The sequence below is a fragment of the Hemitrygon akajei genome, chromosome 28 (assembly GCF_048418815.1).
Source record: "Hemitrygon akajei chromosome 28, sHemAka1.3, whole genome shotgun sequence".
NCBI classification, from domain to species: domain Eukaryota; kingdom Metazoa; phylum Chordata; class Chondrichthyes; order Myliobatiformes; family Dasyatidae; genus Hemitrygon; species Hemitrygon akajei.
In genome coordinates, this window is record NC_133151.1 from 15,810,320 (window position 1) to 15,826,012 (window position 15,693).

The window sequence follows — 15,693 nt, forward strand, 5'->3', positions numbered from 1 at the left end:
TATACACATTTCTCGGAGTCGATTAGTTTTATGTCTTTAGACTGTGGGAGGAAACCAGAGCACCCAGAGGAAACCCACGCAGTTACAAACTCCTTATAGACGGCGACGGGAATTGGCAGTGTAATAGAGTTATGCTAACCACCAAAATACCATGCCACCCTCCTTTCTGCGCTCCTTTTCCAACCCAATACTGGAGAGGGTTCAAAGGAGGTTCAGGAAAATGATTCCAGGATTGAATAGCTTGGCACATAAAGAGTGTTTGACTGCTCTAAGCCTGTACTCACTGGAATCCAGAAGAAACATCAAATGTTGAAAGCTTTGATAGGATGTGGAGAGGTAGTTTCCTAAGCTGGGAGAATCTAAGACCAGAGGACACAGCCTCAGAATAGAGGGGCATCCTTTTAGAACAGAGATGAGGAGGAATTTCTTTAGTCAGAGAGTGGTGAATCTGTGGAATTCATTGCTACAGGTGGCTGTGGAGGCCAAGTCATTGGGTATATTTAAAGCAGAGGTTGATAGATTCTTAACTGGTCAGGGTATGAAAGGATATGGGGAGAAGGCAGGAGACTGGGGCTGAGAGGGAAAATGGATTAGCCATGATGAAATGGTGGAGCAGATTCGATGGGCCAAGTGGCCTAATTCTGCTCCTATATCTTATGGTCTTTTCTACACTAATATCTGACAGGGTTGATCCAGAGCAGGTGTGGTGAACCTATAGCTTGTGTGCCCAAGATGGCATGCACAATAATTCTGTCAGCACACTTCATGCAGTGCTGTCCCTCGACTCTTTACATAATATTAATACGACGCACAATAGTTATCTTTACTGCCAAGTGACGCAGTGAATGAATTCTTATAACCAGACAGAAGTGAGATGGTTGCAAGAACACATGACATTGGATGATGCATATTCAAATTCATTTCATTTAGGTTGAAAAATGTACTCAGAATACAGCCTGAAATTCATACTCTTCACAGACACCCAACAAACAAGAGACCCCATAGAATGAATGATAGCACATCGACACCCTGATAAACCCCTCCCCCATCTTTGCAGCAGTCGTGGCAAAAGCATCAGCCCACCCCCCCCCCCATTCCTCCCCACTTGCACCCGGAGAATCACCGAATCTTCAGGACTGGAACGGAAGGGGGAAGAAGCTGGAATAAGAAGAGGGGGAGAGGTTGGCGGATAGCTGGAAGATGAGAGGTGAAGCTAGGTGGTAAATGGTTGGAGATGAAGGAAGCTGATAGGAGGGGAGAGTGGACCATAGGAGAAAGGGAAAGAGGAGGGCACCCGAGGGGGAGGGGTGATAGACTGATGAGAAGAAGTAAGAGGCCAGAGTAGGGAATAGAAGGAGGGAAATGGATGTTCATACCATCAGGTTGGCAGCTACACAGATGGAATATAAGGACTTGCTCCCTCCTCCCTGAGGGTGGCCCCATCTAGGCACACAGACTGACATGCCGTAATGGAAATGGGAATCAGAATTAAAATGCTTGGCCACCAGGAAATTCCACTTTCCGGGGGTGCTCGAGGAAGCGGACCCCCAATTTACATCGGGTCTCACCAATGTAGAGGAGGCCGTATCGGGAACACTCAGCACAATAGACGACCACAGCAGATACACAGGTGATGTGTTGCCTCACCTGGAAGGACTGTTTGGGGCCCTGAATGGACAGGTGTGGCATTTTTGTTGCTTCCAGGGATACGTGCTGGGAGCACTGTTTTCTCTGCTCTCTCTCAAAAGTCGTTCTGGATGAAACTGGAGGCGTGAGCTCCAATGTATTAAAATATTATGTGCACAGACTGATAACCTGTATCTGTTTCACTAAGAAATAACTATAAAGTTGTAATTATTTACTCGCCTTTGGCGTATTGTCTGGTATTTGTGTTGCGAGCGTGTACCGGGGGGCATTACACCGTTTTTACACCGAAGTATTGCACTGTTGGCAGGGCGACGGCGGTTCACCCTAGACGAACGGGTAAATTGGGGGTACGTCTGCTATATATATAGTAATTTATAGATTTTATTGTGATTGCGTTGTACTGATAACAAATTTCACAACATATGCTGGTGATATTAAACCCGATTCTGGCTATAGTAATATTACTATTTAGGAATGACGCTATTTTTCAAACGGCTTTTTAAAGTACTAACTCCGCCATTGATGGTCCCGAGCCCGGCTGTGAAAGAGGAGAGTTGGACAGGGAACTAGCAACCTCATCTCATAAAAGCCCAGAGCTACAGAAACAGCAGCACTGAGGACCTCATCCCTGGGAGAGGAAGGGTGTTCGAAGACAGGCTGCACCCGGGAAAACTCGAAAGACTGGCCCAGGACAGAGGACTCTGGAGAGCAGCTTTCGGCAACCTATGTCTCGGTAGGAGAGATGGTAATTAAGTTTTTAAAAGATTAATATTGATTATTTATCAAATAGGCTTTCTAAAATGCGTCATTGTTTCTATCTGTCTCTTAATGGACTGTTTGCCCCACTCCCATCAGGGAGGAAGCTACTTAGCATCCACGCCAGGACCACCAGACCCAAAGACAGTTTCTTTTCCCAAGCAGTGAGGCTGATCAACACCTCCACCCCCTAGTCCACCCCTCCACACCCCCAACCACCCCTACTCTGTCATTTTCTGTCAGTCACCTTATGTACTGACAGTCCTGTGCATAGTGTCACTTTATGGCTGTACAATCAGTCTATGTCTATAAGCTATCTTGTGTATTTATATTTATTGAGTATTGTGTATTTTAATGAAACATCGGATGCAGAGTAACAATCATTTTATTCTCCTTTACACTTGTGTACCGATGAATGACAATAAATAGTCTTCAGTCAAAGGTCAAAGTTCAAAGTACATTTGTTGTCAAAGTATGTATACATTATACAGTCTTGAGATCCATCTTCTTACAGACAGCCACAAACAACAAACATTAAAAGAAGGAAGGACAAGCACCCAATGTGGGGAGGGAGAGAGAGAAAATGACAATTCATGCAAACAATAAAAGCAAGCGTTTCAAACTAAAGTAAGTCCTTAGCCACAAAGCCTGGAGCAGGCCCACAGCCCCAGCCGCGGCTCAGCACATAGGAATAAGACGTTGGGGAGCCCGCAGACACGAAGCCCGATTGGCCAGAGCAGGCCACAGCCTCAGCCGCAGTTCAATAGACAATAGACAATAGGTGCAGAAGTAGACCATTCGACCCTTCGAACCTGCACCGCCATTTTGAGATCATAGCTGATCAATTACTATCAATACCCGGTTCCTGCCTTGTCCCCATATCCCTTGATTCCCCTATCCATAAGATACCTATCTAGCTCCTTCTTGAAAGCATCCAGAGAATTGGCCTCCACTACCTTCCGAGGCAGTGCATTCCAGACCCCCACAACTCTCTGGGAGAAGAAATTTTTCCTTAACTCTGTCCTAAATGACCTACCCCTTATTCTCAAACCATGCCCTCTGGTACTGGACTCTCCCAGCATCTGGAACATATTTCCTGCCTCCATCTTGTCCAATCCCTTAATAATCTTATATGTTTCAATCAGATCCCCTCTCAATCTCCTTAATTCCAGCGTGAACAAGCCCAGTCTCTCTAACCTCTCTGCGTAAGACAGTCCAGACATCCCAGGAATTAACCTCGTGAATCTATGCTGCACTTCCTCTACAGCCAGGATGTCCTTCCTTAACCCTGGAGACCAAAACTGTACACAATACTCCAGGTGTGGTCTCACCAGGGCTCTGTACAAATGCAAGAGGATTTCCTTGCTCTTGTACTTAATTCCCTTTGTAATAAAGGCCAACATTCCATTAGCCTTCTTCACTGCCTGCTGCACTTGCTCATTCAGCGAAGGGCAGAGTAAACACTGAGGAGCAGTGAGCAGGACCCAGTCTTTTCAATCCATCCGGCCCGGAGTTTAAATCATCCGAACATCGGGTCATTCCTTGTTCTAAGACCAGGGCCCTGTTGCTTCGATACGCTCTGGCCTGGACCCCACTGCCACATTTCGCACCGTTCGTTATCTTTCTAAATCAGCTTGGTGCTGAGATCAATCAAACCTCACTCTCGGTTTAGGTGGACAACCCCCAAACCTGCATCTCCTTCACTCCAACATTCCTCCTCTCCGTTCCCCTGACTTTGTCTCAAATATGCCTCCACTTTGCTCCGACCTCTGCTCGAATATGCACTGACCTCGCTGCGACTTCGCCTTGTACCGCACGTCTCCTCACTCCGCTCAGCCTCAACCACTCAATCTTCATTGTTTGCAGTGATCATTTACCATAATATTTTTACAGGAAAAAATGTTATTAATGAAGCATTTAGTTGTATTTTTTTGCTTTAAAAACTGCCAGCAAGTTACCACTCGCCCTCAGCAGCGCCATCTTCAACATGAGGTCAAATTTACAATTAACCAGTCTTGTGCTTTAATTAATAGTGGAATAATAGCAAGGTACAGGCCAGTAAGCAACAGAAATCATCACGTTTTCCTTTAAGAAGTCCATAATTACTGATATTAGTTTATTACTCAGTGCATGCCCGCAACGTACTAACTCAGAGCACCAAACACAAAACGCTGGGAGAACTCGAACAGGTCAGGCAGCGTTGATGGAAGAGGATGAACAGTCAACGTTTCATCAGGAGAGGAAAGGAAGGGGGAGAAGAAGCCTGAATAAAAAGATGCTGGGGGTGGGGGGAAGGAGAATAGCTGGAAGGTAATGGGTGAAGCCAGGTGGGTGGGAAAGGTAAAGGACTGGAGAGGAAGGAATCTGATAGGAGAGGAGAGTGGACCATAGGAGAAAGGGAAGGAGGAGGGGTCCCAGTGGGGAGGTGATAAGCAGGTGAGAAGAGGTTAAAGGCCAGAGTGGGGAACAGAGAAAGAGGGTAGGAGGAGGAGGGTTTTTTTTTACCGGAAGGAGAAAGTGATATTCATGCCATCAGGTTGGAGGCTACCCAGATGGAATATAGGGTGTTGCTCCTCCACCCTGAGGGTGGCCTCATCCTGGCACAAGAGGAGGCCGTGGACCAACACATTGGGACGGGTTTGGGCTTCGGAATTAAAATATTTGGCCACCGGGAAGTCCCACTTGTGGCAGATGGAACAGAGGAGCCCGATGAAACAGTCCTCAATTTACGACGGGTTGCAGAAATGTAGAGGAGGCCATATCGAGTGCACCGGACACAATAGACAACCCCAGCAGGTTCATAGGTGAAGTGTTACCTCACCCTGCTTACGCTAATCTGTAAGTCTTTGGAAAGTGGGCAGAAACCGGAGCACCAGGAGGAAGCCCCCATGGTCACGGGGAGAACATACACACTCCTTACAGACAGTGGCAGGAAGCGAACCTGGGTAGCTAGCTCTACAAAGAGATACGTTACTGTCCCTCACACCTTGCATGTTATGGTCGCACGTCATTGAACACATTAATAAAATGGACATTTGCAGACGTACCTCTGTCACGATCGTTGACCTGAACTGGGCGTTGTCGTACACCCACCCATCGGTGCATGCCTGTGTCTCAGGTTGGCTCCCGTTGCCCTGCGTCTCGTTGGTGCCCAGGAGGTGCCACTGCGGGGAGGTGTACATGCGGCACTTGTCCGGCCTCCCTTCCCGGTCCATGGGCAGGAACACCCGGAGAAACTCCTCCCTCAGTGGCTCCTCCGTCACATTGAGATACCTCAAGCCCTCACCTCCTAGCTGCACCCTGCACCGGTGGTCGGGGACAATGGCTATGAAGTTCTGGAGGAGGTTTAGGCAGGGCATGAATAATGTCGGGAATGTCATCAGGAAAATCTGGATGGCTTGGAACTTCCCTTGACTTCCAACAATCTCCAAGATATCGGCGAACCCCATGGTTGCTGATGACTTCTGGAGAGATGGTTAATGAAAGGGACACTGTGTCTAATGAGGCTGGTCACTTACAGTGTACCTTTGACCATCCTGAATATCGCTGATTAACTACGGTCTAGTATAGGTGATGGATAAATTCCCTTTGAACTCTGACGTCCAAACCATCGAGGAATTTCTTGGTCAAAGGTGTAACCAACACTTAAGTTGTTTATCCATTTGGAAGACGCCCATTTCAATTATCTACCTGAACTATTTGCCTCAAAGCATAGGTGATTTTTAAAAATTTGTTACCTTTTGCCATGATTCTTTTTTGACATTAAGATTCAAGTTTACTTATCAAAATTCAAAGTAAAATTTATTATTAAAGTACATATATATTACCATATACAACCCTGAGATTCATTTTCTTGTGGGCGTACTTAATAAATCTCTAGAGTAACCGTAACAGAATCACACTGAGCATTCAACCAGTGTGCAAAAACAAAATGAAAGAAATAATACTAAATAAGCAATAAATATCGAGAACATGAGAAGAGTCATTGAAAGTGAGACTACATCCATACTAGACCGGATAATTTAATTTTGAAAACGCCGGTTTCGCGTAAAAACGATAGGCGTCCACACTATGTGTTTTTGAAAATATCTCTATCCACACTGAAACGGAGATTTTGGCGACTCTCCTCCTACTGGGCATGCGCAGGACACATCTACCAAAAACAAGCGACATGTTTGGTGTCGAATCTCGCCATAAAAGTGCACGTTTGTGTAGTTACAGACTAGAAAAACTTAAAACGATGGACAGCTGTTGGCTCTCATGCAGGAGCATTTAAAAGTAAAAAAAAACAAATACTGGAGCATACGGAGGCAACCGACAGGGAGTTCACAGACAGTATGACCCGGCTGATGACAAACATTGAAAAACTGACTAACTGTTGCATTAATAAAGCACCTTGTTAAATGTGTAAAACATGTCTGCATCAGTGTTATCTTGTATCTCCATACAATGTTACATTAGGCTGTTACACATCTATTGTCAGAGAAGTACTTGCATAAATAGGTAAACCACCTTCATACGAGCAAGGACAGAAAATAGGGCAAAGTGAGTGTACTTATTTATTCAGTAAGTTATGAGTCAAAGTATTTGGTGAGTACATTTCTAATTCTTCTGGCTTCAGTCTCGTTGCCGTCTGCTCTGAAATGGTTAGGTTGCGTTCAAGAAAACAATGAAATGGTGCACTGCCGTCTGACAGCGTTTTCAGATTTCTCCGGTTACCCCGTCCACACTGATCTGCCCGAGCAGCGTTTTCAAAAATACCCACCCTGGAAAGCGTTTCTGAAAAGCTCCAGTTTCGGGGAACGAAAATGCCGTTTTAGTGTGGACGGAGGGTAAAAACGAAGAGAAAAAGCTTCGGTTACGGATTTATCCAGCATAGTGTGGACGAAGCCTGAGTCCATCAGTTGTAGGAACGTTTCAATAACAGGGTAAGTGTTATTGAGTGAAGTTATCCCCTTTAGTTCAAGAGCCTGGTGTTAGAGGGGTAATAACTGTTCCTGAACCTTGTGCTATTATGAGGATCCTGTACCTTCTTCCTGATGGCAGCAGTGAGAAGAGACTCGTGGGGTTTCCTCGTGACAGACACTGTTTCAATGCTCCACATAGGTGTGCTCAATGGGAGGGATTGGGAGGGATTTACCTGTGATGGACTGGGCCGTTTCCACTACTTTTTGTAGGACGTTCCATTCAAAGTCATTGCTGTTTCAATAAGATTGAAAGAGTGCAAAGAAAATTTACAAGGATGTTGCTGGGACTTGAGGACCTGAGTTACAGGGAAAGGTTGAATAGGGTAGGACTTTATTTTGTAGAGAACGCGGGGAGCTTTGATCGAGGTATACAAAATTATGCAAGCAAGCCTTTTACACTGTGACTCCACATTTCACTGCATGTTTTGATATTCGTGACAAATGAATCTTATCTTGTGTTTCTTCTGAAACTTGTGTTTTGGAGCAGTGTGTCATTGTCCCTGTACATAAACATACTTGTGGATGTGACAATGAACTTGACTTTGACTTTGAGTGGAAGGGTGTAACCTGAGTGAGATTAAGATGCCATGCCTCAGGGAAGTAAAGCAAGGGATGGGACTGATGACATTGCCCCAAAGTTCAAAGTGCATTTATTATCAATCTATGTAAACCTTATACAACCTTGAGATTCGCCTTCTTGCAGGCCTCCACAAAATAAAGAAACACACCAGAACCCATGAAGACCGTCAAACGTCCGATGTGCGATTAAAACAACAAATCGTGTAAACAGCTTTTAAAAAGTAAGTGAATAGTACACAGAACATGAACTGTACAGCCAGAGTCAGTTCAGGGCTGAGGTGAGAGATGGTCGTTGCAGGCTACAACCATGGAGTAGGGTCAGGGCTGATGTGAGCTGAACACTGGTTCGTCCTTCTCCCTCAGCTCCAGTAGGGGGCTAGCACAGAGCTGAGGAGCAGAATGGCCTGACAGGGAGGAACACGGCTCCCTTCCTGTCCAAGGACGGTGCTTGCGAGGTCATTTATTTCGGAATTTCACTGAACCAACTGAGGTGTGACAACTGATGCTGAGTCAGCAGAGAAGGGAGGGTAATCTATCACCCTCCCAGTTCAACACTTTTCAGGTGATAACGTTTTCTATTAAGGGAGAAGTTAACCCTGGTTAAAATTCACAAACAAATGCAAAACCAGGTTAGGTATATGTTTTCTCACTCTGCGCATTCCCCACAAAGGGTCCTGCGAGAGAGAGAGTGAGTGTGTGTGTGTGTGTGTGTGTGTGTGTGTGTGTGTGTGTGTGTGTGTGTGTGTGTGTGTGTGTGTGTGTGTCTGCGTTTCTGTGAGTGTGTGTCTTTGTGTAAGTGTGTGTGTGTCTGTGTGTGTGTGTCTTTCTCTGTGTGAGTGTGTGTGTGTGTGCTCACATAGCAGGTAAGGTTGTAGGGAGGGAGGGAGGAACGGGGCTTATTCTTTGTTTTGTGTTCGACTGGACATTGTAGACATGCTATGTTGTTACCAGAATGTATGGCAACACTTGGGGCTGCCCCCACCTCACCCCCTCCAGAACATTCCTTGGGCATGTTGGTTATTAACACAGTATATGTTCCAATGAACACATGATCAATAAACTCAATTCTCAAATCACTTCTCAGTTCCTGTCAGCTACTCCTGTGTCTAGCGTCACTTTATCGACATACGTGTAACCAGATGACCGCTGAATATCACTTTTTATTGTTAATGTGCACTTGAGTATTCGCCTTGGTAATGCCGAAATAGCTGCCGAGCCTTTAAGAGAAAATGGTAATGTCGTTTTGTATGGGTGGAGTAGAACAATAGAGTTGCCATGTTCTAGAAAGGACGATGTTTGATTGCTTTTCCCAGGTTTGCTGAGGAAAGATTTTCGGGAGTAAAATTGATCGACACTGGAATACCGAGATTGCAAAATTCCTTAATCGGCCTACCAGCGTGAGTGAGGACACTGGTCCTCAGTTCTGGTTGCCTCACTACAGGAAGGATGTGGAAGCCATAGAAAGGGTGCAGAGGAGATTTACAAGGTTGTTTCCTGGATTGGGGAGCATGCCTTATGAGAATAGGTTGAGTGAACTCAGCCTTGATTGTGTGGATCGTCTGTGGCTTTTTCCCAGGGCTGAAATGGCTACCACAAGAGGGCATAGGTTTAAGGTGCTTGGGAGTAGGTACAGAGGAAATTATATAGGGTTACCCATAGCTCTCTATTTTTCTGAGCTCCATGTATCTGTCCAGGAGTCTCTGAAAAGACCCTACTATATCTGCCTCCATCACCGTCTCCGACAGCCCATTACACACACTCACCACTCTCTGCGTAAAAATCTTACCCCTAACATCTCCTCTGTACCTACTTCCAAGCACCTTAAAATAGTGCCGTCTCGTGTTAGCCATTTCAGCCCTGGGGAAAAGCCTCTGACTAACCACATGATCAATGCCTCTCATCATCTTATACACCTGAGCATATAGACATTAAGAAAGAGGATGTGCTGGAGCTTTTGGAAAGAGTCAAGTTAGATAAGTCACCGGAATCGGGCGAGATGTACCCCAGGCTACTGTGGGAGGTGAGGGAGGAGATTGCTGAGCCTGTGGCGATGATCTTTGCATCATCAATGTGGACTGGAGAGGTTCCGGAGGATCGGAGGGTTGTGGATGTTATTCCTTATTCAAGAAAGGGAGTAGGGATAGCCCAGAAAATTATAGACCAGTGAGTCTTACTTCAATGGTTGGCAAGTTGATAGAAAAGATCCTGAAAGGCAGGATTTATGAACATTTGGAGAGGCATAATATGATTAGGAATAGTCAGCATGGCTTTGTCAAAGGCAGGTCGTGCCTTACGAGCCTGATTGAATTTTTTGAGGATGCAACTAAACACGGTGATGAAGGAAGAGCAGTAGATGTAGTTTATATGGATTTCAGCAAAGCATTTGATAAGGTACCCCATGCAAGGCTTATTGAGAAATTAAGGAGGCATGAGCTTCAAGGGGACATTGCTTTGTGGATCCACAATTGGCTTGCCCACTGAAGGTTATAGACGGGTCATTTTCTGCATGCTCTTGGAATCCAGTGGAGTGCCTCAACAATATGTCCTGGGACCCCTTATCTTCGTGATTTTTATAAGTGACCCGGATAAGTAAGTGGAGGGATGGGTTAGTGAATTTGTTGATGACATAAAGATTGGGGGTGTTGTGGATAATGTGGAGGGCGGTCAGAGGTTACAGCGGGACATCGATAGGATCAAAAGAGAAGTGTGAGGTGGTTTATTTTGGTAGGTCAAATATGATGGCAGAATATAGCATTAATGGTAAGACTCTTGGCAGTGTGGAGGATCAGAAGGATCAGGGTCTGAGTCCATAGGACATTCAAAGCTGCTGCGCAGGTTGACTGTGTGGTTAAGAAGGCATACAATGTATTGGCCTTCATCAACCATGGGACTGAGTTTAAGAGCTGAGAGGTAATGTTACAGCTGTATAGGACCCCTGTCAGACCCCACTTGGAGTACTGTGCTCAGTTCTGGTCACCTCACTACAGGAAGGATGTGGAAACTATAGAAAGGGTGCAGTGGAGATTTATAAGGATGTTGCCTGGATTGGGGAGCATGCCTTATGAGAATAGGTTGAGGAAACTCGGTCTTTTCTCCTTGGAGCGACGGAGGATGAGAGGTGACTTGATAAAGGTGTATAAAATGATAAGAGGCATTGATTGTGTGGATAGTCAGAGGCTTTTTCCCAGGGCTGAAATGGCTAACACAAGAGGGCACAGTTTTAAGGTGCTGGGGAGTAGGTACAGAGGAGATGTCAGGGGTAAGTTTTTTATGCAGTGAGTGGTGAGTGTGTGGATGGGCTGCTGGTGACAGTGGTGGAGGCAGATAGGATAGGGTCTTTTAAAAGACTCCTGGATAGGTGTTATGTTACTGCTGTTTAAACGTACCATGGGTTAACAGTGAAGAATCTTATTCTGGAAGAATTAGAGAACTTTTATTTACCGTAATAAACAAACACGTCTTAACCCAGCCACGTGCTGGAACATTCTAGCAATCCTGCGCACACTCAGTGCTGTGTCCAATCATACTGGCACATCATTGCACGAGAGTGATATCACCACATCTTCCTTTCCTTAAAAGAAAAACAATTAACAACATTAATCAAAGCAAATACATAATTCAACAAGTCTCTCCTCTGTGGGTTTATGAACACGGGTAGACCTTCTAAGTGGTACACACAGTTCTTGTGTCTCCTTGTTATTATTTACATGTTTTGTCTCGTCATCAATCTCTGAAGTTGGCTCTTTCTTGAGTTCTTTGCGATTTCTTCTTAACACTGCTCCCTCCTCTGTTTGGACCATGTATGATCTGGGTTGTACTTCTTCAAGTACTGTAGCTTTCTTTGACCATGTGTTCACTTTGTCTTGTATTCTTACTTCATCTCCTTGGTGCAGTTCAGGTGATGGACAAGAACCTCTATCAAAGTGTATTTTCTGCTTTGCTTTCTGTTCATCTTTCCATCTTTTCATTTGTTCTTTTTTCCAATATTTTTATTAGTTTCTACATAGAGGAATACAGAGAAAAATAAAGAGTATATAAGAGGTCAGAAAAGATTTTTAAAAACCACCAGCTGCGTTATAACTGTTCACCTTCCTCTGTTCTCAGAAGGCTCTCATCTATTGGCAGATTAGATCTCAAATGTCGTCCCATCAAGAGCTGAGCAGGTGAAAATCCACATTCAAGTGGAGTACTGCGATAGGCTAACAGGGCTTTATAAAAATAACCTCCACTTTCTTTTGCTTTGTGCATCAATTTCTTGACAATTGCTACCGATTTCTCAACTAATCCATTGGACTGAGGGAAAAATGGACTAGATGTTGTATGAACAAAGCCCCATTCACGAACAAAATGTTTCATGCATTCACTACTGAAAACTTTATTGTGAAAACTTCATCAGGTACACCATGTCTTGAAAAAACTGATTTCATTCATGTAATTACATTTTCTGCAGTTGTTCTGCCCAAACAACACACTTCAGGATACGATGAGTAGTAATCTGTTATTAATAGATAATCTTTATTGCCAGTTACAAAAAGATCAATGCCTAACTTCTGATAAGGTCTCTGAGGATTCGGATGTGGATACAGTGGCTCCTTAGGGTTGCTAGGTTGGTATTTAAAGCATATTTGACAAGAAGACACCAATTCAACAATTTCTTGATTCATCCTGGGCCAAAACATCACTTCCCGTGCCCTTCTCTTACACTTTTCAATACCTAGGTGGCCTTCATGAATTTTATCAAGCATTTCTTTACGGAGACTTTTAGGAAATACAATTCTGTCACCTTTTTACAGTATCCCATCCACAACAGAAAGTTCTGATCTGTGGTTCCAGGCCTCTTGTTCTTCTGAGGTACAGTCATGTTTATTATCTGGCCATCCATCCATCACTTCTTGTAATACCTGACCGAGGATTTTGTCCTCTGTCTCAAGACGCAGCAGTTCCAACTTTTTGGGAGCAGCAGGTACCGTTTCTGTGACCATATCAATAAATACCTGAACATCAATAACGTTCCTGTGACTGTCTTTTGTTGTTGGATCCACAGCTCTGGAAAGTGTGTCATGAATTTTCCAGGTGTGTGTGACACATTCAACGCATATCTTTGCAATTTGATCATCATTCGCTGAATTTGCAAAGGACAGTTGCTTAAAGGTTTATTAAACAATGCAATCAAAGGCTTATGATCGGTTTCAACATCAGTAGATTGCCCTGACACAAACTGATGAAATCTCTCACAAGCAAACATAATGCTGAGCAATTCTTTTTCAATTTGGGCATACCTTGTTTCTGGACCAGCTAAAGAACGAGATGATACGCCACAGGTAGCCACTCCTCATCACATTTCTGGGGCAATACTGCCCCTAAACCTACTTGAGATGCATCACATGAGATTTTGATGGGTCTCTCAGCATCATAAAATTTCAACACAGGTTCTTTTGTGAGTACTTCCTTGAGATTTTCCTGTTGATGGTTCCAGCTCCATTCATTTCTCTTTTCTGTTAGCTGCCTCAATGGAGCAAGTTGTTCCGAGAGATTGGGTATAAATTTTCCCATGTAGTTAACCATTCCCATAAACCTCTGAACATTCCTTTTTACATTGTGGTCTTGGCATGTTTTCAATTGCAGAAACATTCAATGGATCAGGATGCACACCCTCTTTGCCCACAAAGGTAAGTTCAGTCACTCCTAGCTGACATTTGTCTTTGTTCAATTTCAGGTTAGCCTTGCATGTCGCCTCAATGACTTGTCTGAGCCTGTCATCATGCTCTTGTTTAGTCAATCCCCAAATAATGATATCATCCATGGATGTATCTACGCCCTCAATGTGTTCATATAACATGTGAATGGTTTATGGTACACTTCAGGAGCTGATGCAATTCCAAACGGAAGCCTAAGGGAACAGTATCTGGCAAAAGGAGTGTTAAAGGTGCACAATTTTGAACTCAGTTCATCTAATTTAAGTTGCCAGAATCCAGAGGATGCATCTAATTTATTAAAATACTTTGCATTAGCAAACTGTGACATAATTTCTTCATAATCGATCACCAATAAGTACTGTTCAAACTGTTGCTTGAAGATCCTCCAATTCTCAGCTACATTGCCAGTCAGCTGAAGTTTCGATGGGGATCATAAACCTTCATTTTACCGTTTACAGTTCAAACTTTTTTCTTCTTTTTTTTCGATTATCTTCAATTCTTCCGTATTATTCTTCCAGAACCACTTCTGACACCATGTTATGTTACTTCTGTTTAAACGTACCATGGGTTAACAGTGAAGAATCATACTTTGGAAGAATTAGAGAAATTTTAATTACAGTAATAGACAAACACGTCTTAACCTGGAACATTCTAGCAATTCTGCGCATGCTCTGTGCTCTGTCCAATCATACTGGCACATCATTGCATGGGATATCACCACAATAGGTACATGGAGCTTAGAAAGATAGAGGGCTATGAGTAACCCTAAGTAATTTCTAAAGTAAGTACATGTTCGGCACAGCATTGTGGGCCAAAGGGCCTGTATTGTGCCATGGGCTTTCTATGTTTCTAATAACAATGTGGCACTCAGAGATAAATTTATTGAGGGCATCAGAGATCCTTCCCTTAGAAGGGAACTCTACAGATTTGTGCAGAACACCCAAGTCCTCAATGATAGAAGTGTGAAAGGAGGCTTGTCTGTGGTTTTCAGAAGAGTCCTCAGGAAATGCAAAGACTGTAAATTCAAAGTGTAGTAGTAGCCAGACACAGTGCTCAACTCTCAAAGCTCAGGAATATATACGTCTGTCACTCTAGACGATGCCCTCAAAGTAGTTGCAGAACAGGGCAAAGCCATTAGAGAGTTGATTTAAATAATGAAGGATCTTGCTGTAGACAGAGATATTGCACATCTAGCAGTAGATTTAAGTTACAGCCTAGGTTCACAGAGGACGGGCAACCAATATGTTTCAAGTGTCAGGTGGGAGGGCATGTAGCCAAGAATTGCCCACAGAGGCAAAGTGCAAGGGATGTAGAGACTGAACCCTCCAGCCCTCAGGTGGTTGTGAGTCGGGCATTTTGAGGGAACCTCACAGACTCAGATAATGTACAGCCATCCTGTGACCAGGTGCTGCAGCATGCCACAGGGACATGTCCTGTTGTTGAGTTTAAGATATCAGGTGTCTCTGTCCGTTGTCTGTTAGACACAGGTAGTCAAGTGACTGTGCAGTTCTTTCAAGAACACTTGAATGGAGAGGATGGGGTTATGTTGTCCACTGCTGGCTGGCTTCGGTTAGCAGCTGCTAACGGTCTTGATATTCCTTACCTTGTGTATTTTGAGCTAGAGGTTCAAGCGATGGGCATGCAGATTCCCAATTGTGCCTTTCTAGTAGTCAGGGATCCTGTTAGCACTGAGCAACCCGTCCCGTGCATTGTAGGCACGAACGTTATAAGCCAATGTAGACAACTTGTCTGCAAAGTACTTGAATGAAAAGCCCTAGAATGAAAGTTGGATTCTGATTGGAGAGGTGCTTTCCAGAAAGTGCAGATGCACCCTACTGAAAAGAAAGCCGTAGTCCAGATATCAGGAAAACATATTGAGCACATACCTGCAGAATCTGTAGGCTAGGAAGGCCACTGGAGATGCTGGTACTGACCGTAAGATGTTATCTGAGCCACTTTACTGGGAAGTCTTGTAGTTATTCCCATGCTTGTTGACTCTCGTAGTCAAGCAGTACCAGTACAGGTTTTAAACCTCTCTTGAGAGGATG

The 15,693-nt window shown here is 44.2% G+C and overlaps 1 protein-coding gene across 2 annotated transcripts in view; it reads right to left on the reverse strand.

Annotated features, from left to right (window-relative positions):
- Positions 1-5,934, reverse strand: part of LOC140717706 (solute carrier family 22 member 6-A-like) — a 42,937-nt gene extending 37,003 nt beyond the window's left edge. For both annotated transcript variants that reach the window (XM_073031379.1, XM_073031377.1), the window contains exon 1: positions 5,451-5,934. In XM_073031379.1, the coding sequence (XP_072887480.1) occupies positions 5,451-5,852 (402 nt within the window). In that variant the 5' untranslated portion in view covers positions 5,853-5,934. The remainder of the gene's footprint in view (positions 1-5,450) is intronic.
- Positions 5,935-15,693: the final 9,759 nt, after the last annotated feature.